The sequence below is a fragment of the Mastigoproctus giganteus genome, chromosome 4 (genome assembly GCF_048544385.1).
Source record: "Mastigoproctus giganteus isolate SK-2022 chromosome 4, ASM4854438v1, whole genome shotgun sequence".
NCBI classification, from domain to species: Eukaryota; Metazoa; Arthropoda; class Arachnida; order Uropygi; family Thelyphonidae; genus Mastigoproctus; species Mastigoproctus giganteus.
Genome location: NC_143578.1, coordinates 159,852,731 through 159,877,297, shown reverse-complemented (window position 1 = coordinate 159,877,297; position 24,567 = coordinate 159,852,731). Strand labels below are relative to the sequence as shown.

The following is a 24,567-nucleotide window of genomic DNA, read 5'->3' as shown; positions in this document are numbered from 1 at the left end:
ATATAGTAACTCTTGTCATTCAGGTAACTGCAAATTTATAGAATGAAAACGTAACAGAATTAAAATGAAATAGTTGAAGAGATTGATATCAAAAGGGGGGAATAAGAGAGGGATGCAAACTGTCATCTGTACTTATATTCAGAAGCAATCCTTGGAAGATAGGTTAGCAGAAACCGTTATTAAGGAGTAGCAATTGACATACTATATGTAAATGATAATTTAATTCAAATATGTAACATACGGGATTTACAAAGAATTGTAGAATGTGTTAATGCTATCAGTAATGAATATGGATTATAAATTATTCTCCAGAAGACAGAATTTATGGTTTTGACATATCGAGAATACTTAATTTGCTGGTAATAGTAAATAGTTAACGAAAAGAGAGCACTAGCAATGCATTTCTTAAGATTCAGTGGCTGCGAGTTCAACCTGAATCTAAAATTGAGAATTGTATGCTGTTTGTATAGTCGTGATCCTATTTTACAGAGGAGAGGCATTGACTGAACAAATAACAGAGCAGCTAAAAAGCAATGTGGATATATAGGCAGATACAAAAAAAAAAAAAATTTTAGATAGAAAGGGTTGTGAAGATTAAAGTACTGTGAAGGATGAACAGAGTTATGGAAATTTGGCATATGACTAGGAATATTTTGGTGATGTGCCAAAACACTGCAGATGAAGGTGGTTTGCAGTGTTGGCATACCAAGAATATTTTGGTTTGAAAAATATGAAAATTGGCTTACCAGCACACAAAAGAACTGTTCAGTGCAGCAGCCTCAAAAATTAAAATAGCCAATCTTGAAATATAGAAGATGGCAAGATAAAAGAAGAAGAAGAAAAGTCAAAATATATTTTTATGTAAAAAAAAAAAAAAAAAAAACATAATCCTATTCATACTTATTAGTTGTGTTTTTTGTTTTGTTTATTTATTTTGTTTGTTTCATGTGAATATTGAATATAATCATATTTTACCAAGTAGAACTAGGAAATGAAGTCTTTCTTCAGGGCATTTAGAAATTCAAAATCCACACTAGTTAAAACCTGCCTTTGCTGCAGGAAATATTTAAATCAAAGCAAACATGTTTTTGAATGTGACAATACAGTTTTATATCAAACTTCTATGAAATTGCAAAAATATTTCTTTTCTGACAATTGAATAAAAAAAATAAATAAATAAATCTAATAAATAAAAATATAAATCTTATGTTTACTTTATCTTAAGTGAGCTTTTATATCAGCATGACTTCCCTGTCTAGTACTTAATATGTCATGCATACAGTGTATTCAACATCATCATCAAAGGGATCTGTTTTGATAAATATCTATTCCTTCAGATTCTTCTTTATAAGATGCATTATACTGAATGGAGAAAAAATAAAACACCCAGTGTTGTATTTTAAGTTTTATATTTTTATATTTTTTATATTTCTTTTTTAATTATAAAATGATTCTCCCTTATCATGATTATTCTATGTGTGGAAACAGAACAACATGATGTTGATAGTATTAACTTATCAAGGTGAACATACAGTTTTCATTGGTGCTTTATTATAATTCCTTAGCATTTCCATTTCAGCAATGTTAGATATAAAATGTATCCATATTCTATTTATCACAATGATAATTAACCACCATGTTAAATTAACAAACTATATATTATTAATTTTTTTCTGTGGATTTGGCACATGATGCCTTATTCATGATGCATCATAAAAAACAAAATCAGTCAGTTACTTTTTACCATGTATATTAGTTAAAAAAATAGTTTTACATGAAAAATGAGACAAAACAGCATCTTTAACACATTTTTATGCACATTGAACTCCCATACCTAAAATCAGGACAGTCCCTTAAAAACTGGGCATGTAGTTACCTTAGCCTCATGTAATGCCTTTCACATGGCAAAAATTACAAAATGTTCTGCTTTCAAAATTCAGAGGTATATGTATTTTGAGTTGTTAAATCCATGTTACTGCAACAAATACCTGGCCATTGTTAATTAGGGGCTAGAATTATCAAAAAAACATTTGAAATCAAGGTGAAATCTCTGTTTGCCATTGGGCACCTAATTATATTGTGCAAATGTATTGCCTGTTCACAAAGGGGGGGGGGGGGGGGATCAAAGGCTGACACGAGTAATTACAGACCTGTTAGCATCAGTTCCAGGGAAAATAATGGAATTACTGGTTAAAGAAGTAATGCAGGACCATGGCAACGCATCTAGACAGAAATGTAGTTATACTGCAGCACAGTATCGATTTGTTAAGGTGTGATATTGTCTGACCAATTTGATTGGATGCTATAAGCAGTAACCAAGGAAAACTCCCAGGGGCTCACATCTGGTGAGTATGGGCTTGGCACACCCAGGGTCCTGAGCTAGATATCATCATTCTTCTCTTTTTTGGTGATTCTCTTCTATTTCTGTCTCTCTCTCTCTCTCTCTCTCTCTCTCTCTCTCTCTCTCTCTCTCTCTCAGGGGCTAAGTTGCTTATGCGCCAATAAAACCCAAATCAAATCAAATCAAATCTCTCAGGGGTAACTCAGAAATTTTTTGGCTGGTGCGGCAAAAGCCTCAGGCTTCCTTGCACCGTATGGCTAATAATAATAATAATTGGGTGCAAAAATTATTTTTATATCATATACTTGGATTTCAGAAAAGCTTTTGATATAATGGATGCTGCTATTCATGGACTAATGTAATTAGTGGAGATCCCTCACCCATGGTTCAGTGATGGACCCATTGTTGTTTCTGTATTCATTAATAATATTGATGAAGGTATATATCAAGCTTAATGTCTAAGTTTGCAGATGATACAAAAGCAAGGTGTAGTTTGGTCATAGCAGCCCTTGCGCCAATAAATCCCACTCCAATGATATAAAGGTTGGCAGGATGACTGTAATCTGGGTGTGCTACTGCAACAGGATCTAGAAAACTTAAACAGATGGGGTGAGAAATGGTAATGAAGTTTAACATCGACAAATGTAAGGTATTTCATTTGGGCAGTAGTAATCCGAGATTAACTAACCATATGGTACTACTGCTTACTTACATACTTATGTATAACTGCTTACTGTGTGGTAATACAGTCAGGTTGGAGTTAAAAATGTAAAAGACCTGAGGATAATTGTGCAGTCAGATATGAAGTTCTCTGAGCAGTGCAGACAGGCTGTCAGGACAGCTCATTGCATTTTGTCAATAATATACAGGAATTTTGCTATCAGGGATAAGGAAGTGATTGATTATCTCATTGTATAGGGAAATGGTTAGGCTGCATCTTGAATACTGCATATGGGTTTGGAGGCTTCATTTTATGAATGATGTAGGTCTACTAGAATGAATGTGGAGGAGATTCATGAGGAGAACAAAAGGATACTATTTGCCAAGAAAAGCTTCAGTTTTGTATATTCTGTGTCTGGAAACTTGGCTCCTATGAGATGATCTGATTGAGCTGTTTAAGGCTGTGAATAGATTGACTATGCTCAGTGCTGATGGCAGGCTTCCTCTTGCTCAAACTATGTACACGAGGGGACTTAAATTCAAATATTAGCAGTGGCAAATGATGCCAGAAAGCAAGTGGTATACAGCATCAGCCAAAAAAAAAAATAAAATAAATAAAATAACCCCTCCCATTTCTCCTTTCATTCCATTCAATAGTTTGTGTATTGAGGAAGGATGGTTGTAGAATATATGTGTTGATGTTTGCCTTCAGCCAGTGGGCAGTTGATTGTTGGAACAAACTTCCATCTATTATATGTAACATGTGAAATTTGAATAAATTGAAGTTAAAAGTAGACAAATTGTTGGAAGGATAGACAGATGATGTGGGAAGTGTTTTTTTTTTTTTTTTGAATGATGCTATATAAGATTGCTTTCTTGCATCATTTGCCAATACTAATGCTAATTAAATAACTTAGATAATCTGAGATTGAAAACAGCTGATTTGTTTATTGATTTTATATAAGGTATATTAGCAAAAGTGCATGTGCATAAATCTATTGAATTATGTATGAATTATAAAATTTTTGTAGACTCACTTTTGGAGATGTTTCCGTCCTGCACAGTTAGTATTACAATTTCCCAGCTTCATGCTCTGAACAATGCAATGAGGAAAAATTTGTACAAAAGAAGATTAAAAATCCAGTCAAAGCTTTCTTGGGATCAAAAGGTATCAACATGTGATGCTCCTTTAGATCATTGCTATAGACAGCTTTATCCTTGGAAATCCAAATATGATTTTGCAGAATTTGTTTGTGCTAATGTGATCTATAACAAAGGTAAGATATATTTTTGATATGTGTTTAATGGTAATTAGAGTGCAGTAAAGAAAAATTAAACAAATTTAGATAGAAGAGATTAATGCTGTATAAATTTTATATACAGTATTACATCAGTCCTTCTGATGAAATTTGTGTACCTCACAGATTAAAAAAAAGTTGTCAGTACTTTCATATAACCATCCATTCATATCATTATATTCCATTATATTCATATTATATTATATTATATTATATATTCCATTATCTCTCTATACATTAAAAAAGTTTTCCTAAAGTTTTCGCTGTTTTAAAATTGGAAAACAAGAAACAAGTTCCCGATTTTAAAACAGCGGCAAGTGGGGGGATAAACACCCTAGGGATGTCAACCTAAGAGGAAAGGGGCAGGGCTAAACAGTGAGTGGCACCTGCCAATCACTGCCTTCTTCCTGACTTTTAGAGCCTAGGCTACCAAAATGTTTAGTAGCCTTTTAAATTTGACTTGGTGCATTATGGCTTTAGCAGCCAATATGCCATTAAAAATCAAATCAAATCAAAATCCTGACTTATAGTCGAATTATGGAGATCTGAATTTTTACCAGGCATTTAGGAATCTTTTCCTAAGTGACTCATGTAAACGCAGGTAAATAATTACATAGTGATATTTATTCGACCTTAGAATGCTGCACACTACAAATCCACAGGTAAATAATTACATAGGCCATTTCCTGATTAAATATCGATCAGCGTATTTTGACAGATGTATCTTTTACATAGAAAAGATTTGACTTACTCCGTCATACACATAGAAAAGCATGCGCTGGGTCGGTGAGCAAAGCAAGCAGGGGGTGGAGCCACCTAGTATTCATTATATTCCATTAATACCATTCATATAAAGAATAAGGGCTACAGGCCCCCTTCTTCCCCTCAGTCATCTTCTGATGAACCAGCGTTAAGATTAGCAAAGCAGTTGATTGCTATCTGCATCGTGAAGTCGATTACTCTTCCACCACTAATAACAAAGCCAGTTGTCATTCCAACAGTTTGGCAAGTGCAAGTGCTTCTCTGATTACACGAGAAGAAGATGTAGGGGACAACTGTCAGAGCTCTGCTGCCTTTGAGGTTCCGTCCCTCTCATGTCAGGAGATTCTTCATCTCCCATCATCATAACCCCCTCAACCTGCTTTTATTTCAATCACTGCTGTGCAAATTAAAATACTGGTGCATTATAGCCTTAGTTGCTAAAGCGCCAATAAAACCCAACCAACAAAAAATACTGTCTTAGACCTCCGTAATCACCTTTACATATTCACCCTTCCCTTTACCCCTGATGGTAGTTACCTTTTTGAGTAAATCCCACTTCAGAAACTACTAGGTGGCAATGTGATCATTGCCACCTAGTAGTTTCTTTATCTGCAGATTCTTAATACATGAAGAATCACTATTGATAATCAGATCAAGAGTATTACTCCCGCTATTTGCCTCCTGAATATGCCACTATAGAAAACAATCATCCACTAAATACACAAAAACCTTGCTAGAGTGTGAGTGACCAACCCACAAATTCCAGTCAATCTCTGGGAAATTCAAATTGCCCATTATAAGACAATCTGATTTACTGGCCCACTCTATTTCACTGCACAATTGCTCATTATACTCATCAGATTCATTAGGCCTATAACACACACCTACACTCATTTTTCCTTTCCCAGTGCTTATGTCACACCAAACAGACTCAACATTGCGTTGTCCACCAACGTCAATTGGATGCACTTCCTTAGATTTTATGTGTTTCTTAACTAACAGCATAACCCCCCCTCCTTCCTTTCTGTCCTGTCTATTCTTTCTGTACACATTGATGCCTTTGATGTCTTGACTAGCATTTCACGCTCATCAAATTTATTAACTATACTCCTAGCATTGGTGTACATGCAAGTATACATGCACCTGTTTCTACTCTTAGTTACCTTAACACATTATTTGTTCCACTATGACTCCCAGCAGCCCTGGAAATCCCCATTGCCTTCCTTTCGAGGTTGCTGCTCAATTGCATTTCAATAGAAGTAGTGCAAGCAGTCACTTTCATCTCTGCCAATGGCTACTGTTAATCTATTAGTCCGTGTATCCCCCCCAAGCTAGTAGTTTTCTGACCTACCTAACTCTGCCTCAATAGCATCAGCAAATATTCTTGCATCATTTCTATTTAAGTGTATCCCATCCCCCCGTAGAAGCAGCCTCTCCTGTTAACAAGCACCGACCAGGCTGAGAAAAATTGTACCCCTCAAGCCTTGCAAAATCTCTCAAGGGCCGAAATGATCGACAAGGCTCTCATCGTATACCCCCTCCTATCGTGTCTGGGCAAAATTGCAGACACTTTCAAGTTCAACCCTAACTCACGGCTTGTTTTTACCTGTACTAGTTAAGTAATTCCGCCGGTCTCCTACTCTTAATATCATTAGTGCCAATGTGTACAACAATATCACCTTTTGTGCCTTTAAAAGATGATATCTGCTCTACAACGTCTTCAACCTTTGCCCCTGGCAGACATCATCAGCGAAAACTTAAGAGAGAAAAACAAGATAGCGGAAGTACCCCACAGACTACAGGACTCCAGTTCCAATAGTATTTCGCATTCACTTTTGCCAGAAACAAGTGGCAACACCTTGAATGGGACACATACTACTTGTAATGATGTCTGGCAGTGTATAGTACCTTGCTTTTCTAATCACAAGGGTTCTGATACTGATGTTCATAGCACACCCGACCGAGATTTGAATAGGCTGGCCAATTATAATATTACAGCCGTTCCTACGTGAGAGAAGATCTTTATCTCCAGATTAGGCCTAGCAGTGCAGCTCAGTAACATCAAAGATGTGTAAAACTGAGTTTGGATTAACAGTAGAAGTTAAACGATCAAAAACGAGGCATCCGGCTTACGCCTCCTTTGTTGTCATCTACCCAATGGGATAGTCCTCATTGCTACTTTGAATTTTTAGGACTGGTCGACAGGGTCGCTGGTTAAAACATACAGGGATAGATGGATGATAAAATCAAGATCAAATAGCCCATCTGAAACATCACAGTAGCAACCAAATCCTCCCCTCCCCATGGCAGGGGATTGGCAGTGTGCAGTATTTTTTCCAGGACATCGAAGCATTTACAACAAGCTTTCCACTCTACAAACCTGCATGATGATGGCTGACTTTGATTACATTTGCTTTGTTGAAATGTGGTTACACAATAACGGACACATAAACATCCTTGCTAATCATCTTGTATATAAACGTGATGGCACTGGAAGAACTGAAAAACTGGGTGGAGGAATCATGATCCTGTATAAAGATGAACATCAATCTACAAAGGAACACCTCACTAAATCAGATAATTTTTAAGCCACCTGTGCTACCTTTTTCAGTGGGAAAATAAAATTACAAATCTGTCTTATATATCTGCCCCTGAGCACACCAGGAATTTCAGAAATGAGCTCCTTGCATGGCTTACCGTTAATTTCAATGAAGTTGTAGGTACAATCCTGTTAGGAGACTTCAACATATTAATTCCAAAACATATTGATGCAAAAAGAAATCTTGACTATCTTTCACAACTTAATCTGAAACTTCTGGTTACTCCAGCAACTAGAGTGGATCAACGGTTGGATGTTGTCTATTACAATACACTTAGGATTAGATTAGCAGACAGTTTGTTTCACTTTAAGTTAGATCACAATCCCATAGCTGTAGAGACCACACTCAGTGTTGCTGGTGCCAATCAGAGAGATGGCGGAAATTTTAACAGCATGCCCAGAACAACCTTTTCTGTAAAATATATCAAGCCAAACATCTTTCTCAAAGAACTTTGAGAATATACATGGCAAGAATTAAACATGAAGCTGGCACAGGAAGCTCTCCAGCTACTGGTCCTAAAGCTCACAAAAATTACCTATGAAGGACCATTGAGGGTCATAAAGATAACTGGGAAATCCAAAAACTGGTTTAATCCACTGATAAAATATGCCTTTTGTAAAAAGCCAAGACTTTACAGGAAGTGGCTGAAGACAGGCCATCCTAATGACCACATTCAGTACAAAAAAGAGTGCTCACTTCATGAAGCTGAAAAGACGAGCGCATTACGCAGCTGTATTTTCAAAGCTCAAACAGGGAAAAAGGATTATTGGTGATAAGAGAAAAAAGGGTCTGATGTCTGCTGAGGTCTTTAGTGAATGGTCCAAGAAGACATTTGGACAACCTCCCTCGCCCAGCATTAGTAACCGAAGAAAACAGGAAGAGAATAACTGATTTCCTTCACCGAATCACAGAAAAAGAAGATCCCTCAAACTTACTAAGAAAGTCACCTCTAACAATCATCACAATTACAAAGAAAACCTCATGAAAGCCATAAATGAACTTCCTGATAAAGCAACCATTGGTCCTGATAATTTTCCTCTTTTCATGGCAAAAATCAGCGACTCTTACATTATTGAGGTGTTGCATCACACCTTCAATGAAATCATTCAAAATGGTGCTCTCCCATGTATATGAAACAGCTACATAGGAAGGACTATTCCCAAAATAAAGAAACCAAAAAAATGCCAAAGACTACAGACCCATAGTGTAAGTTGCACCCTCTTGAAGATTTTTGAGAAAACCCTTCTCTCAGCTCTCACCCAACAGTGCTTTGGGCATCATCCTATGCACCTGCACTCCATTTTATCTGGAAGATCAACTGTCACAAATCTCCTTGAGACCCTTTTCTGGATGCAGAAAGCTCTCAACAATGAAGAACAGCTCGATATTATCTTCCTTGATAGCTGCAGCTTTTGACAATATCTCGATAATGGTTCTGGAACAAATTCTATCTTACTACTTTACAAGGCAGTCTCCTGGAGATTTTATGTAACATTCTAAGAAAAGAATCCTCATAATCTCTCATGATGATTTTATTGCATATTACTCCATTTCATAGGGAGTGCCACAGGGAGGCATTCTATCCTCACTTTTATTTGCTGCAGCTCTGGAACTATTTTTTGCATCCATAAAGACAACTTTATTACGTATTTTGATGACCTAAAATTCTTCATCAAATCTAAAGATCTACAACAAGCTAAACAAACAAACAAATCAACAACACAATAAATGTTATTTTCATGTAACATTTATTGTGTTACATGAAAGTAACACAATAAATGAATTCCAGTTAATGTGTTGTGTTACTGGCTTGGTAATATGAACTCTTTGGAGTTCATATAACTGATTGGAGGTAATATGAACTCCAGTTCAATAAATGAACTGGAGTTCATATTACCTCGAATACTTAACTGTATTGGACTACATTTAAACCCAAGGAAATCTGCCCAAATAACAATTACAAAGAAAAAGAGCAGGAACAATATCTCTAATGCGAAGTTCAAAAGCTTAATTCGCATGTAGACCATGGCCTAAAATGGGATGATGGACTAACATTCTCCGAACACTTTGATTACATGAAAGCAAAACATATGCAGTTCTTTGGACTGCCAAACAGGAGTTAATCGGCATTAGAAACCCAGATCTTGATAAAAAGTATATCTTGAAATGTATACTTCCCATCTTGTTGTATGCAGATTTGGTCCTCTGCCCCACTGAGCAACCTGAAAGCTTTCCTCAGTATTGAATACTGGCTCTTGAGATGGCTGAACAGGATCTCGAATTACCCATTTACTATCTCTAGAGCCATTCTACTTTCCAATATCAGTATTCCTCCCTGGAAACAGACAATTAATACAAGAAACATTTTCACATTAGCCCAACTGCTAACAGGAAAATTAGATGTTCCCAGCACTGACAGCATGTTTGACTCTCATCGAGAAGCCCCTAGCAATGCTGAAACAAGAAATCCTATTCAAAGCAACTTAAAAAACCTGGAGAGCCTAACTAAGTCACTTTTTTCCAGAAAACACGATAGAACTCTTCAATTAACTAAGAATTGAACTGGAAAAGTTCTGTAATGACAATGCCTACAGGTTGCAGATCTTTGCCGACTTCTATCGTCTTTTGCAAATTTAGTGCACAGCCATTCGGCTCAAAACTACATATAATTTTGATCCCTTTTAACTATATCTTCTCATTATTCTAATTGTCAACCTAAGATGTCAAATTCGAAATATTCTAATATAAAATCATAATTACATATGTATTTCAAAATTTTGTATTCAACCTTTCAGGGTGAACGTTCCATGGACTTTGTAACCGCTTGCTCATGGGGTCGCTTCACACCTTAGAATGTAATGCACACCCTTTTAGCCAATGGCTGTCCAGGGATATCTCCTCAACAGAGAAATAAATTAATACAATACAATACAATACGATTTTATTTTATCAAGAGAATTTGTATACAATAATAATAATAATAATCCATGTTCTGGGACAGTGGGAAATTTCTCAGTTGTCTCCTCTGCTTATGGCCCTCAGGCACAAGACCTACTGTTGGCAGCAACAGATCTGGTTATCAAATTGTGTAAATTTCTTATGACCATTGGATAGTTTCTATTCAATTCATTCAATATAACAAATACTAGAGAATTTTTTAAATTTTTTTAATGATTGCAGAGAATGTACTAAAATTAAACTGTGGACAACAGAAACATTTAAAATACAGCTACTAGAGGTGAGCTTCTGATGCGAATTGCATTTATTGCTTTTCCTGATGATTGAAGGTTATTGCCCTAATTATTATGTTTATTAGTTCTTATCTTGCTGCCAGTTTTTGATGCAAGCTCCATTTCTAATTAGCACCCAGATGAGAATTGTGTGCTTAGGTAGAACTTCATACCCTTGCTCAGTTCCTCTTTGGTCACATATGGATTTTGCTACCATTAAAGGTGACCACTGATAACTAATTTCTTTCCAGCTAGCATTATTTGAGTTAGTATTAGTAGTAGCAAATGATGCAAAAAAGCAAGTTTATACAGCATCAGCCATAAAAAACCCTTCCCATTTCACCTATCTATCCTCTCCAATGGTTTCTCTAGTTCTTCCTTGAATTTATTCACGCTATCCACTTCCACAAAACAAATGGAAGTTTGTTCCGGCAATCAACCATCCACTGGCTAAAGGCAAGCTTCATACATTTATTCTGAAACTGTCTTTCCTCAGTTTGTATTTATGCTCCCTCATGTGCATAGTCTGAGCAAGAGGAAGAATCCCATCAACATTTAGCTTGCTCAATCCATTCAAGGCCTTAAACACTTCAATCAGATCACCCCACAGATGCCTAGTCTCTAGATGCTGCAGTTTGTGGAGCTAAAGCTTTTCTTGATAAATGCACCGCTTTGTTCCCTTCACCAATCTTGTTACTCTTTTCTGTCTGCTGCGGCAGCACTGCATCCTTCCTAAAATGAGGCTGCCAGACATGTATGCAGTATTCAAGATGTGACCTGACCATTGCTGCATCATATAAGGGAATAATCACTTCATTATACCTGCTAACAAAATTCCTGTATATCATTGGAAAACACCCCATGAGTTGTTTGCACTGCTCAGAGAACTTATCTGACTGCATAATACCCCCCAGCTATATTTAATATCTCCCCCCCAACCCCCAAGTGTAGTGCCACACAGTTGGTATGTTAACCTGGGATTACAGCTATCCATGTACAGTACTTTGCATTTGTCAGTGTTAAACCTCAGTTGCCACTTCTTAGCCCAACTGCCTGCTTTTTCTAGATCTTGCTGCAGTAGCATATTGTCATTACTGTCAATAACCACCCTGTCAACCTTTGTATCATCTGCAAACTAAACATTTAGCCTAATATACTTTCATCATTGATATGATTAAAAAATACAGAAAATAACAATAGGCCAAGCATCAAACTGTATAGAACTCCACTGATAATATTACTCCATGAAGAGCAGTGTCCATTAATAATAGCTCTCTGTCTTCTCTCACTCAACCATCCCTTTATCCAAAGCAGTAAAATAAATTAGTTATCCAACACCTGGCCAGTGTGGGATTAAAATAGAGATGCACTGCATGTCCACATTGCGATCTCCTCCCCTCACGTAAGGCACCTTGGCCCTATGACTATAATCCCCTACACTCCCTGTCTCCCTTCTTCACCTCACATCTCAACCTTTTTGCCTGGTGGACTCTACTACCACAAATTTTTTCCTGCTCTTTGTAGCCCCCCCTCCCTGTGGAGGATGGTCTGCTTTCACAGTGGTACCTCTCTATCTCTTTAACTTCCTATTTCCAGGTGGAAAGTCTTCCTCTGAACCACCTTCTTTTTCATCATCTGTTCTTTTTGTCTTTCTCTCCTGCTCCCTTTTTCTCTTTCCAGAATTGTTCCCCCTCTCCCCTTAGGGGGGGGCCCTTCCTGACAAGCTTAGTCATTGTTCAGGGTTTGCTACTGCCAGAGACCTTTCTATTCTGTACTGTACTACACCCTCAATCCATTCAATACTAACTACTAATACTAACTAATACACCAAGCCTGTCTCCCCAGTGCAGAGGATGGGCAACATGAGTTCCTATAGGGCTCTGTGGCTAAATGGCTGGAGAAACAACAGACCAACACCTCACATTATCTCTGGCCTTCACAGAGTTTGTACTGTGCCACACAGTATACAAATGCAGAATTGTGGGGGTACCTCCTTTTCTGCTTGGGAAACAGTACCATTTATATTCACTGTAATTATCCTTTCTGTACACATTATATCCCCATATTCAAATTCTGCATCCCTTATATCTCAGTGACACCATGTGTCTGATGTTCTCACAGTGTCTACATTTGATGACTTGACCAGCACTTCAAATTCATCGAATTTATTTACTATGCTCCTAACATTATTGTATATGCAAGTATACGTGGACTTTTTCTTATTCTTAGTTACCTTAACACAGCCCATGTATTTTCCTATTCCATGATGAGTCTCAGCAAGCCTTTAAATCCCCAGCACCTTTATTTCCAGGCTGCTGCATATTCCAATAGAAACATTGCAAGAATCACTTTTACCTCAGCTGTTGTTAATGTGTTATCACCTCAAACTAGCAGTTTTCCAACCCACCTAACACTGCCTCAATAGCATTAGCAAATATCCTTGTAGTTTTTCTATTTAGGTGTATATCATCTCTGTAGAAGCATTTTCTCCTGTTAACAAGCACAGGCCAAATTGAGGAAAAATTGTACTCTATGAGCCTTGCATATTCTCTCCAGGGCTGAATTGATTGACAAGGCTCACATCATATATTCCTTCCTATCACACCTGGGTAGTATTGCAGACACTTAAAAATTCAACCCTAACTCTCAACTTTTACTCATCATTTTTCTGTACTTGTTAAGTAAATCAGAAGATCTCTTATTCTTAATGTCACTATTCCCAACATGTACAACAGTATCACCTTTCATGCCATTAAAAAATCATATCTGCTTTACATCTTCAACTTTTGTCCCTGGCAGACATAGTCTGCTTCAATTCATTCCACCTATACTTTTTGCACAATATATTTCCTTTCCACTGACCATGGAATCACTGAAACTAGCTTCTGTGGGAGCAGCACATTCTGCTTTGGGGATTGTTGCTGTGTTGCCTGATGCTCAAGTGCAAGCTCTGTTGGCACCTAATATCTTCAGGCTCTTTACATTAGCATTAGCATTAGTAGAGGCATATGATGCTTGAAAGCAAGCTTATGCAGCATAAGCCAAAAAAAAAAAAAAAACCTGCTCCCATTTCATCCCTCCGTTCATTCCAAATACCTGTCCAGCTCAGCCTTAAATTTATTTAGGCTATCAACTTCCACAACAAAGGATGGAAGTCTGTTCCAACATCCAACTACCCACTTGTTAAAGGCAAACTTCCTCACATTTATCCTACATCTGTCTTTCCTCAATTTGAATTTGTGCACTCTCAGGTGATTATTCTGAGCAAGAGGAGGAATCCCATCAGCATTGAGCATGCTCAAACCATTCAAGGCTTTATACACTTCAATCAGATCACCACGCAGGTGCTGTAATCTCCAGACACGGTAATTTGCCAAATTTAAGCCTTTCTTCGTAAGAGCAACCCTTTGTTCCATTCACTAATCTTGTTGCCCTTCTTTGTACTCGTTCCAACAGCTCTACATCCTTCTTAAAATGAGGCCTCCAGACCTGTAAACAGTACTCAAGGTGTGGCCTGACCATTGCCTTATACAAGGGGATAATCAACTCCTTATCCCTGCTAGAAAAATTCCTATATATCATTGACAAGACACTATGAGCTACTCTTGCAGACTGTCTGCACTGCTCAGAAAACTTCATATATGCCTGCACAATTACTCCAGGTCCTTTTTGTTCTCTACCACTGTCAGTGTAGTATCACAGAGTTGATATGTCACTCTGGGGTTACTGCTTCCCATATGTAGTACTTTATATTTTTCAATGTTAAACTTCATTTGCCACCTCTCAGCCCATCTGCTCAACTTTTCTAGATCCTGTTGCAGCAGCGTACTGTCATTAGTGTCCTTAACAACCCTGCCAACCTTCGTATCATCTGCAAACTTGGACATTAAGCTTGATGTACCATCATCAGTATCATTTATAAATACAGACAACAACAATGGACCCAACACTGAACCCTGAGGGACTCCACAATGAGCAGTGTCCATTGATTACTAGTCTCTGTCTTTTTTTTTCACACAACCATCCCTTTATCCATAGCAGCAATTTGCCTTCAGTGCCACACTGCTCCAATTTGTTCAGCAGTCTTCCATGTGCAACAGTATCAAAAGCCTATCTAAGATCCAAATATATGATATCAAAGTTATTCCCTGCATCCAGTTCCTTTGTGACCACATCATAGTATCCAATCAAATTGGTCAGGCAAGACTTCCCCTTAACAAAACCATGCTGTGTCCGAGCGATAACTAACTGAAGTCTTGTCTAGATGATCCTGCTATGCTTCTTTACTCAGTGCCTCCATTAATTTCCCTGGAACAGAAGTTAAACTAACAGGTCTATAATTACTTTTGTCACCCTTTGATCATCCTTTGTGAATTGGGGTTACATTTGCACATCTCCAGTCCATGGGTACTTCCCCTGAGTCCAAAGAAGCTCTCATAATTATGGCTAAGGGTTTGCTTACTTCCTTTGCTGCCTCCTTTAATATAACTGGATAGATCCCATCCACCAGAAGCCTATGATAGATACAAGTTGATATGCAACCAAGTTACAAAGGAGGTTAGGCAGGCGAAGGCAGATTACGAGAAATCCTTGGCAAGGGATGCAAAGAAAAACAGCAAAGAGTTCTTTACTTACGTAAACTCTAGAAGGAAGGGGATGAATCAGATTGGTCCACTTGATATTGATGGGTCAAGTGTTGATGATCCTGCTCAGGTAGCTAACAAACTAAATGAATATTTTGCATCGACATTCACACATGAGGAGTTATTCAGCGAGTGGAATGCCAGAGGTGTATTCAACTCTAGCAGTAAGCTACAGAATCTTGAAATAACTGGGAGTAAAGTGGAGGAGAAACTGTTGAAGATAAACACAAGAAAGGCACCCGGTGTGGATGGGATCTATCCAGTTATATTAAAGGAGGCAGCAAAGGAAGTAAGCAAACCCTTAGCCATAATTATGAGAGCTTCCTTGGACTCAGGGGAGGTACCCATAGACTGGAAATGTGCAAATGTGACCCCAATTCACAAAGGAGGATCAAAGGCTGACACAGGTAATTATAGACCTGTGAGCTTAACTTCTGTTCCAGGAAAATTAATGGAGGCACTGGTTAAAGAAGCACTGCAGGATCATTTAGACAAGACTTCAGTTATAGCTCAGACACAGCATGGTTTTGTTAAGGGGAAGTCTTGCCTGACCAACTTGATTGGATACTATGATGCAGTCACAAAAGAACTGGATGCAGGGAATAACTTTGATATTATATACTTGGATCTTAGAAAGGCTTTTGATACTGTTGCACATGGAAGACTGCTACACAAATTGGAGCAGTGTGACATTGGAGGCAAATTGCTGCTATGGATAAAGGGGTGGTTGAGGGGGAGAAGACAGAGAGTGGTAATCAGTGGACACTGCTCATCGTGGACTGATGTTATTAGTGGAGTCCCTCAGGGCTCAGTGTTGGGTCCATTATTGTTTTCTGTATTTATAAATGATATTGATGATGGTATATCGGGCTTAATGTCCAAGTTTGCAGACGATACAAAGGTTGGCAGGGTTGTCAAGGACACTACTGACACTATGCTGCTGCAACAGGATCTGGAAAGGTTGAGCAGATGGGCTGAGAGGTGGCAAATGAAGTTTAACATTGACAAATGTAAAGTACTACACATGGGAAACAGCAACCCCAGAGCAACGTATCAACTCTGTGGTACAACACTGACAGTGGTAGAGAATGAAAGGGACTTGGGGGTGGTTGTGCAGGCAGATATGAAGTTCTCTGATCAGTGCAGACGGGCTGCAAGACGGGCTGCAGACGGGCTGCAATGATATACAGGAATTTTTCCAGCAGGGATAAGGAGGTGATTATTCCATTGTATAAGGCGATGGTCAGGCGGCCACACCTAGAGTACTGTATACAGGTCTGGAGGCCTCATTTCAAGAAGGATGTAGAGCTGCTGGAACGAATACAGAGAAGGGCAACAAGATTAGTGAATGGAACAAAGGGGTGCTCTTACGAAGAAAGGCTTAAGTTTTGCAAATTACAGTGTCTGGAGACTAGGCACCAGCGAGGTGATCTGATAGAGGTGTATAAAGCCTTGAATGGTTTAAGCATGCTCAATGCTGATGGGATTCTTCCTCTAGCTCAGAAAAATCACCTGAGAGGGGCATAAATTCAAATTGAGGAAAGACAGATGTAGGATAGACGTGCGGAAATTTGCCTTTAGCCAGCGGGTGGTTGGTTGGTGGAACAGACTTCCATCCCTTGTGGTGGAGGTTGATAGCCTAAATAAGTTTAAGGCTCAGCTGGACAGGTATTTTGAACGAACAGAGGGGCGAAGTGGAAGTGGTTTTTTTTTTTTTTTTTGGCTGATGCTGCATAAGCTTGCTTTCTTGCATCAAATGCCTCTACTAATGCTAATGCTAATGCCACGGGTGCCTTTTTTATGTTTATCTTCAACAATTTCTCCTCCACTTTCCTCTCAGTTATTACAAAATCATCTAGCTCACTGCCAGAGTTTAATTCACCTCTGGCATTCCCCTTCCTGAATAACTGCTCATGTGTGAATGTAGATGCAGAATACTCATTTTGTTTGTTAGCCACCTGAGCAGGATCATCAATAGTTGAACCATCAATATCCAGTGGGCCAATCTGATTCATCCTTTTCCTTCTAGAGTTTACATAGTTAAAAAAAACTCTTTGCTGTTTTTCTTTACATCCTTTGCCAAAGATTTTTCACAATCTGCCTTTGTTTGCCTAATCTCCTTTGTGACTTGTTTACAGACCAGCTTATATCGGTCATAGGCTTCCATGTCACCCATTAATTTATATGTATCCCATGCATTTTTCTTCTCTGCCCTATGTCTCATTAGTTCATCTGACATCCATTTAGGCCTAAACCTTGAACAATATTTCTTAGTTGGTATGTAAAGCCTAGTAGCTTCCACGATTAATTCTTTAAATTCTTTGAATGCCTCCCATTCTTTGGATTAATTCTTTGAATGCCTCCCATTTTATATTTGCTGTTGGTAACATCATCAGTTGGACCCACCGTATAGAATTTAAATACTGCTTCAGACCACCGTAGTCGCCTTTACGAAAGCAAAAATCCTTCCCATTATACCTGATGGTTGTTACCTCTTTAAGAAAATCCCACTTCAGCACACTGTGATCACTGCCACCTAGCACTTCCTTTCTCTGCAGACTTTTTATGCATGAAGAATCACTACTGATAATCAGGTCAAGAGTATTACTCCCTCTAGTTGCCTCCCGAACATGCTGATGTAGAAAACAATCATCCAATAAATCCACAAAAGCCTTGCTAGTGTGTGAGTAACCAACCCACAAATTCCAGTCAATATCTGGGAAATTAAAATTCCCCATTATAAGACTCTCTGATTTACTGGCCCACTCTATTTCCCTGTACAGTTTCTTATTATACTCATCATTAGGCCTATAACACACTCCTACTCTCAGTTTTGATCTCCCAGTGCTTATGTTACACCAAACTGACTCGACACTTCACTGTCCAGTGATGTCGACTGGCTGTTTCATTTTTCATATTGTTGTGTCGATACTATTATGAAAATCTATAGGCTATATCTTTTTTTGTCATTTTATAAACCATTTATTTATTTTTTTTTCAGATGGACTCATAGCAATCAATAAACCGTATGGAATACCATCACGTAAACTGCACGGAATCGAAGAAAGTAAGTTTGCATAATAATGTATCCAGGATATTGCTTATTATTTTGAGTATTAATCAGATGGAAATTTTGTGCTTTATTTTCAGGTAAAATGAAATTTCCTATTTAAAACTCATTTGTTCCTAAAACTTGTCAAAATTAAGTGTAAATCTTGAAATTGATCTTTGAATGAGAAGTATGATCAAAGTTCTAAGACTTTATTATGAAAGAAGTGGCAGAGATTGTGCGAAAATTATGATTAACTGTTGGGGTCAGTTTCTTCTTGTTCTTGTTATTTGGTTTTTAGGAGCATTAGCAACTAATGCCATATTGCTCCGAGGATATGCAGTGGTCATTCTCCGACCTTTCTGCATCTTCCGTATTTGGTGGTCACAGGCTCGAACCCCGGTCTAATCAAGAAGCGTGTGCTATACACACTGCTGCTTTTGACCACCTGGCTATGGAGGCACTCTTCTTGTTCTACCTAATGAGTAATGAGCAGTATGTTTTTCAGTTCCTCCAGCTGTATCATGATATATGAGATCTGTATTATTGCCAGTGAAATTTAGTTGAAAGAGCAAAGTCTGGATTTTAAAAAAAAATTTGCTTTCTCCTATTATTTTCACAAGTGAAAATTTCAAAATTGAAAAAAAAAAAAAAAAAAAAAAAATGGAATTTCATTATAAAAAAATTATGGAAGTCTCTGGTGTGGTGTCTCTGCAATAGTTTAATGTGCTTATGCTAGCATAATAGATTAATAATTATATATATATATATATATATATATATACAGGTGTGCAATGTTAATGCTATTGTACAAGGGGCAATTAGGCATTATATGTGCATGAAATTATATTAGTCAATTTTATTATATGGTATCTATCTGTAGAGAATTAGGTGTATATGGACCAAACTAACAAGTTAGTAAAAGAAAACTAATTTTAGTCTGGAATGTCTATATACTAAAGACCAGGGCTAATAATAGAATGTAAACAAAAATAAAATTAGAGTAGTGAATAATGAAAAAATGAAAAAATAAAATTAAATTAAAAATGAAAATAACATTCTTCCACTTGGTCATCACTCTGCTACTTTTTCAGGGTGCTTTGAGCAGTTCAATAGCCAGACTAAAAGAATGTCTCATTACATACCTGTTTCTGTTATCGCCATTCCAGTTTTGCCTGAGTTTAATTTTTAGGTGATTGTATATAAAATTGATAATAAATGAGAATAGATAGTGTGTTAAATTTAAATTTAAATTTTGTAAAAATAGTGTCAGAATCAGCAAACTGGGATAGGCGACACAAAGCCCAACGGGTATACGGGTATGTATCAGATTAGACAAGAACACGTCCTTACTTCCTTCTTATATTGTGGTGGTCAGACTGAAAAAGAGATCAAGTTCCCTCCTTCTGGTTATTTTATGTGTGCTGACTAAATGAAAGTAGTAGTAGTGGCATGTGATGCAAGAAAGCAAGTGTATGAGTTTATGCAGCATCAGCCAAAAAAAAAAAAAAAAAATCACACCATTCCCTCCAAATGCCTAATTTTATGAAAAACGAAAAGTGCGCAGCTGCACTTTTCGTTGACAATGGCGTGATGGTGAATTACTGTAGGCAATATGCCCTATGTCAATGCAAATGTTCTGATAGCCTTGAGAGGGTTTTAGGATGTTTATTTGAGTTAGTGGGGGGGGGGTGCCTCTGATGGCGGAAGGAACCTGTATGGATGAAATGATGTGTTAATACAAATACAAGAGGTGTTAATATAAATAAAAGAAGTATGTTAATGAAAAAAAATATATATAGGAAATGCTATATATATTTTTTTATATATAGCATTGGTCGATATAGCTTTTCTGAGGCATAACGACCTGTGTATGTCCGAGGGGATAATTATATACATATTTACAGCCTCCTTCAATGTGAATTTTCATCCTGTATCTCAAAATGAAAGTTTTATTCTGTGTTTGTAATTTACTGAAGAGATATGAATGTTTAATATGTGTTTAAAATGATACCTTAGATGAGATTATTCTGTTGTTGGGAGTTTGGTGCAAGTTGATGCACCAACTTGCACCAAAGTTTTGTACAAATTGCCAGTTAATAGATTGTCTGGTTTTTTTGGGGAGGGAATTTTTGGTCAACTGGCTTACAGTGCGGTCAGATGACGAGCCTTGTCTGAGTGCAATAAACCAGGGAATCAAAAAATAGGAAGTAATTTCTTTAGGTAATAACCTTTATCTTGATCTGATGAAGGTCACCAGTTTTTAGACAACTAGGTAAAAATGGGTCACTGGCCTTTTATTGGTGCTATCAAACGGGTTCAGAATATTTTCGGTAACTGTATTGGGATTAGCGTTGGGGTGGTGTAGGTTGAGGTTCGCAAGAATGGCCGCATTAATATGATATCTTATGTAATTGGCAGGTATATTACTTTTTATGAGAATATCTATCAGTTTTTTTATTGCTTCCATCATATTATTTAGATTATTACAGATGTATATTATCCTGTTTGTCTGGTTTCTAATAATGTTGTCATGTGTATGTTTAGCAAATTGCTCTCCCAGTTGGTAAGTTTTATAGCTGAAAAGCTGAAATAGTCTCTCTTATCGTAATGTCGCTTGTAAACATTGCCATTCGTGATAGTGATTTGGCTGTCGAGATAGAGAGCGTGTAGGTTATTATCCGGGTTGGTGTGTTCTATGGTTAAGTCTTCGGGATAAATTTCCTTGGCTATGATGTCGAAATTAATAACCAGGACATCATCAATGTATCTGTAGAATATAATTTCTTCTTTGATGTTGTTTTCAAAATAGTGCAGGTAGAGGTTGGCTATGGAGCAAGAACTACTAGCCCCCCATAGCCACTCCCCTACTCTGCACATAGATGCTGTCTCCCATAACTACGTAATTGTTTTTGACACTAAGATTAATAAGGGTGAGCCAGTACTGTTTATTACATCCTATTACATTCTGATAAGTTTCTTAGTAGTATAAAATAACTTTTTTTAAATTGTCGTGTGAAATAGTGGTGAAAAGGTTTTTAAAATCGTATGAGTATAGAACTCTGATTCTATTGTTTTTGGTGTAATCTAAATATTTCCTGTTATTAGTGATAAATTTAATATTAGTGAGTTGGTTGGCTATAATTTTTAATTTGGCCTCCATTAAATTGCTGGATGATTTTATATAGCTGTTCCTGTCAGAGGTGATGAACTTTTCCAATCGGAACTTTGTGGAATTTAGGAATCCAATATATGAAAGGGTATTTTGTATTATCTATTTTTATTTTTATTTTTTTTATGTATAGCTATAAGTTTTTTGGTAATGCAGCTAGGTGTGGAGTTGACTATCTTATATGTATCACTGTGGTCCATCTCCTCTTTAACCGTGTCTATGTAGAATTTTTTGCATATTATGCTGAAGTTGTTATTGGCCTTATCTGTACTTGTAATGATGAATTTATTTTGTAGTTCTTTCATTTTATAACAATACAACCTTAAAGGAATGAATTATAAAATGAAAGAACTACAAAAGATCAAGCAAATTTGGAAGCCAATCAAGATGGGCGATAACTTCACTATCTTCCTCAAACCACTCGTGCATAGTGGGGAACTGATGACATGGTGCATTATTCTCTTGGAAGATCCCTTTTCTGTCTGGGAAAAAATGCAACATGGTAGGGTGACAAGGGTCTCCTAAGAGTTGCTAGTAGACCTCCTCAGTGAAATGTTGGGTCATATGCACCAGGGTCCTAGTTCTTGCCAACAAAACATGCCCCATATTAAGCAACTACCACCACCTGCCTGGATAATGGGCACCATGTACGATAAGTCCATGGACTTGTTTGCTTGCGCTATGCACAAAGGCATCCGTTTGCATGTTGTACCAGGTATTTGAACTCATCCAACCAGCACAATCATTTCAAATCTTCCATAATCTGTCCAACTAAAATGTTGACACCATTGCATTTGCTGTCAATAATGATCAGTGGTGAGGAGTAGGTGTCTCTTAGGTCATCTTCTGTGGAACCCCTTATATCTGAGTATGCGGCACATTGTCATTTGGTAATATATTGTTCTTGCATTCCTCATAATGTATTGCAATGTCAACTGTCACATAGTGACCCACTGTCAGCCTGTAAATGTGCCGAGCCCTTCACTCACCACGAACATCCACCTTGCATAATCCTTTACAGTTCTGTTGGCAGGAGATGGTTTGACCTGTTTGACACCATTCTTTGTACACCTTAACCACAGTGAGCCTTGGGAAATTGACAAGACATGCCATTTCCGATATGAAAGCACCCAATGCACAAGCTCTCACAATCATGCTCTTTTGAAACTCCATGATGTCTTTATAACATTCCATAAATGCTACTTTATCAATTTGACTTGCATGACCAGATCCAAATTACCACTGTGCTATCATAGGAAGCTGTTTGGTTTTTCATACTGCGAGCTATGCAGCATAGTCTATTATAGATGAGGTGGTCATAATTCAGTGATTACTGAGTATGTGTGAGTGTATATATATACACAGGGTGATTCTAAACTCCACCGACAAACTTCAAGGGGGTGTTCGGAGGAAGTAACTGAATGTTTTCAGATAATGAACCAGCAGTCGCCAGAGCCATGATTTAGAGTAATAGGAGTTTATTTGTTTAATAGTGTACCCCTTAAAGTATACAACTTTGTCTTATGCCAGCATCATTAATACCGCCCCTCTTTCCACTACCCTATTTTCATCATTTACCAACATTCCCTCTACAAGTACTTGCCATGTTGGACATGCCTTAGACGTAAGTCAGTCAACTGTTTAGAGGGTTGTACATGAGCAACAGTTGCACTCTTACCATCCTCAGAAGGTGCAAGCACTCCTACTGGATTATTTTCTGCACAGATTGGAATTTCTGAGTTGGTTGCTTCAGCACTGTGCAGTAGACCCACAGTTTCCAGCTTATATATTGCACACAAACAAAGCAATTTTCACAAGAGAGGGAATTTTCAATAGCCAAAACAACCACATCTGGGACAAGGAAAACCCACATGCAGTCCTGTATCGGTCCTACTAGCATATATTTGCTGTTAACATCTGGGCAGGTATCATACATGACTATGTGATAGGACCTTACATGCTTCCCCACAGATTGAATGGTATTGTGTATAGAGTTTTTCTGGAAGAAGTCCTTCCTGAGCTGCTAGAGTGTGTGCCTCTGGCGATCCAAAGGTGTATGTAGTTTCAGCACGATGAAGTGCCACCACACTGCCATCGATGTTAGCAATCACCTCAATGAAAGGTTTGGACACCAATGGTTGTGGTGGTCCTGTTGTATGGCCAGCAAGATCACCTGACCTAACACCACTGGACTTTTTTTATGGGGGCATATCAAACGTTTGGTGTACGAGACTTCTGTTTAAACTGAGATGGACCTTGTTGCTTGTATTATTGCAGCCTGTGAAGAGGTGCACACAACCCCTGGGATGCTAGAGCAAGTACATCTGTCGATGATGCAGTGCTGTATAGTTTGTCTTGATCTTCACGGGCGACATTTTGAACAGTAACTGTAAAGCATGTTTATTGTAATAATTAAATGCACCATAATGCAATTATGTCTTATTGCCTTTATATGGCCCAGCATGTTTTGTCTGATTATATTGTGAGGAGGCTTCACCGCCCATGGGTTCCCTGTCTCAAAACATTTAGATACTTCCTCCGAACACCTGTCTCAAAACATTTAGATACTTCCTCCGAACACCCCCTTAAAGTTTGCTGGTAGAGTTCGGAAATACCCTGTATACGAGAGGATATCAAAAGTTCGTACCCTTACCTAGAAATAATAGTCCTAGAAAGGTGAAACTTCACAAGAACTTTAATCCTTTTCTACGTACTCTCCATGTATAGTAACACATTTCTTCCATGTATGGATCAGTTGTTTAATGCCTTGATCAAAGAAGTCTGCACTTTTTGCCTGAAACCACGATTCCAC

The 24,567-nt window shown here is 37.8% G+C and overlaps 1 protein-coding gene across 2 annotated transcripts in view; it reads left to right on the top strand.

Annotated features, from left to right (window-relative positions):
* The first annotated feature begins 58 nt into the window (after positions 1-58).
* LOC150087143 (mitochondrial mRNA pseudouridine synthase RPUSD3-like) overlaps positions 59-24,567 on the top strand; it is a 170,476-nt gene continuing 145,967 nt past the window's right edge. For both annotated transcript variants that reach the window (XM_090371846.1, XM_090371847.1), the window contains exons 1-3: positions 59-162; positions 4,033-4,278; positions 18,536-18,601. In XM_090371846.1, coding sequence (XP_090227972.1) covers positions 4,047-4,278; positions 18,536-18,601 — 298 coding nt within the window. In that variant the 5' untranslated portion in view covers positions 59-162; positions 4,033-4,046. The remainder of the gene's footprint in view (positions 163-4,032; positions 4,279-18,535; positions 18,602-24,567) is intronic.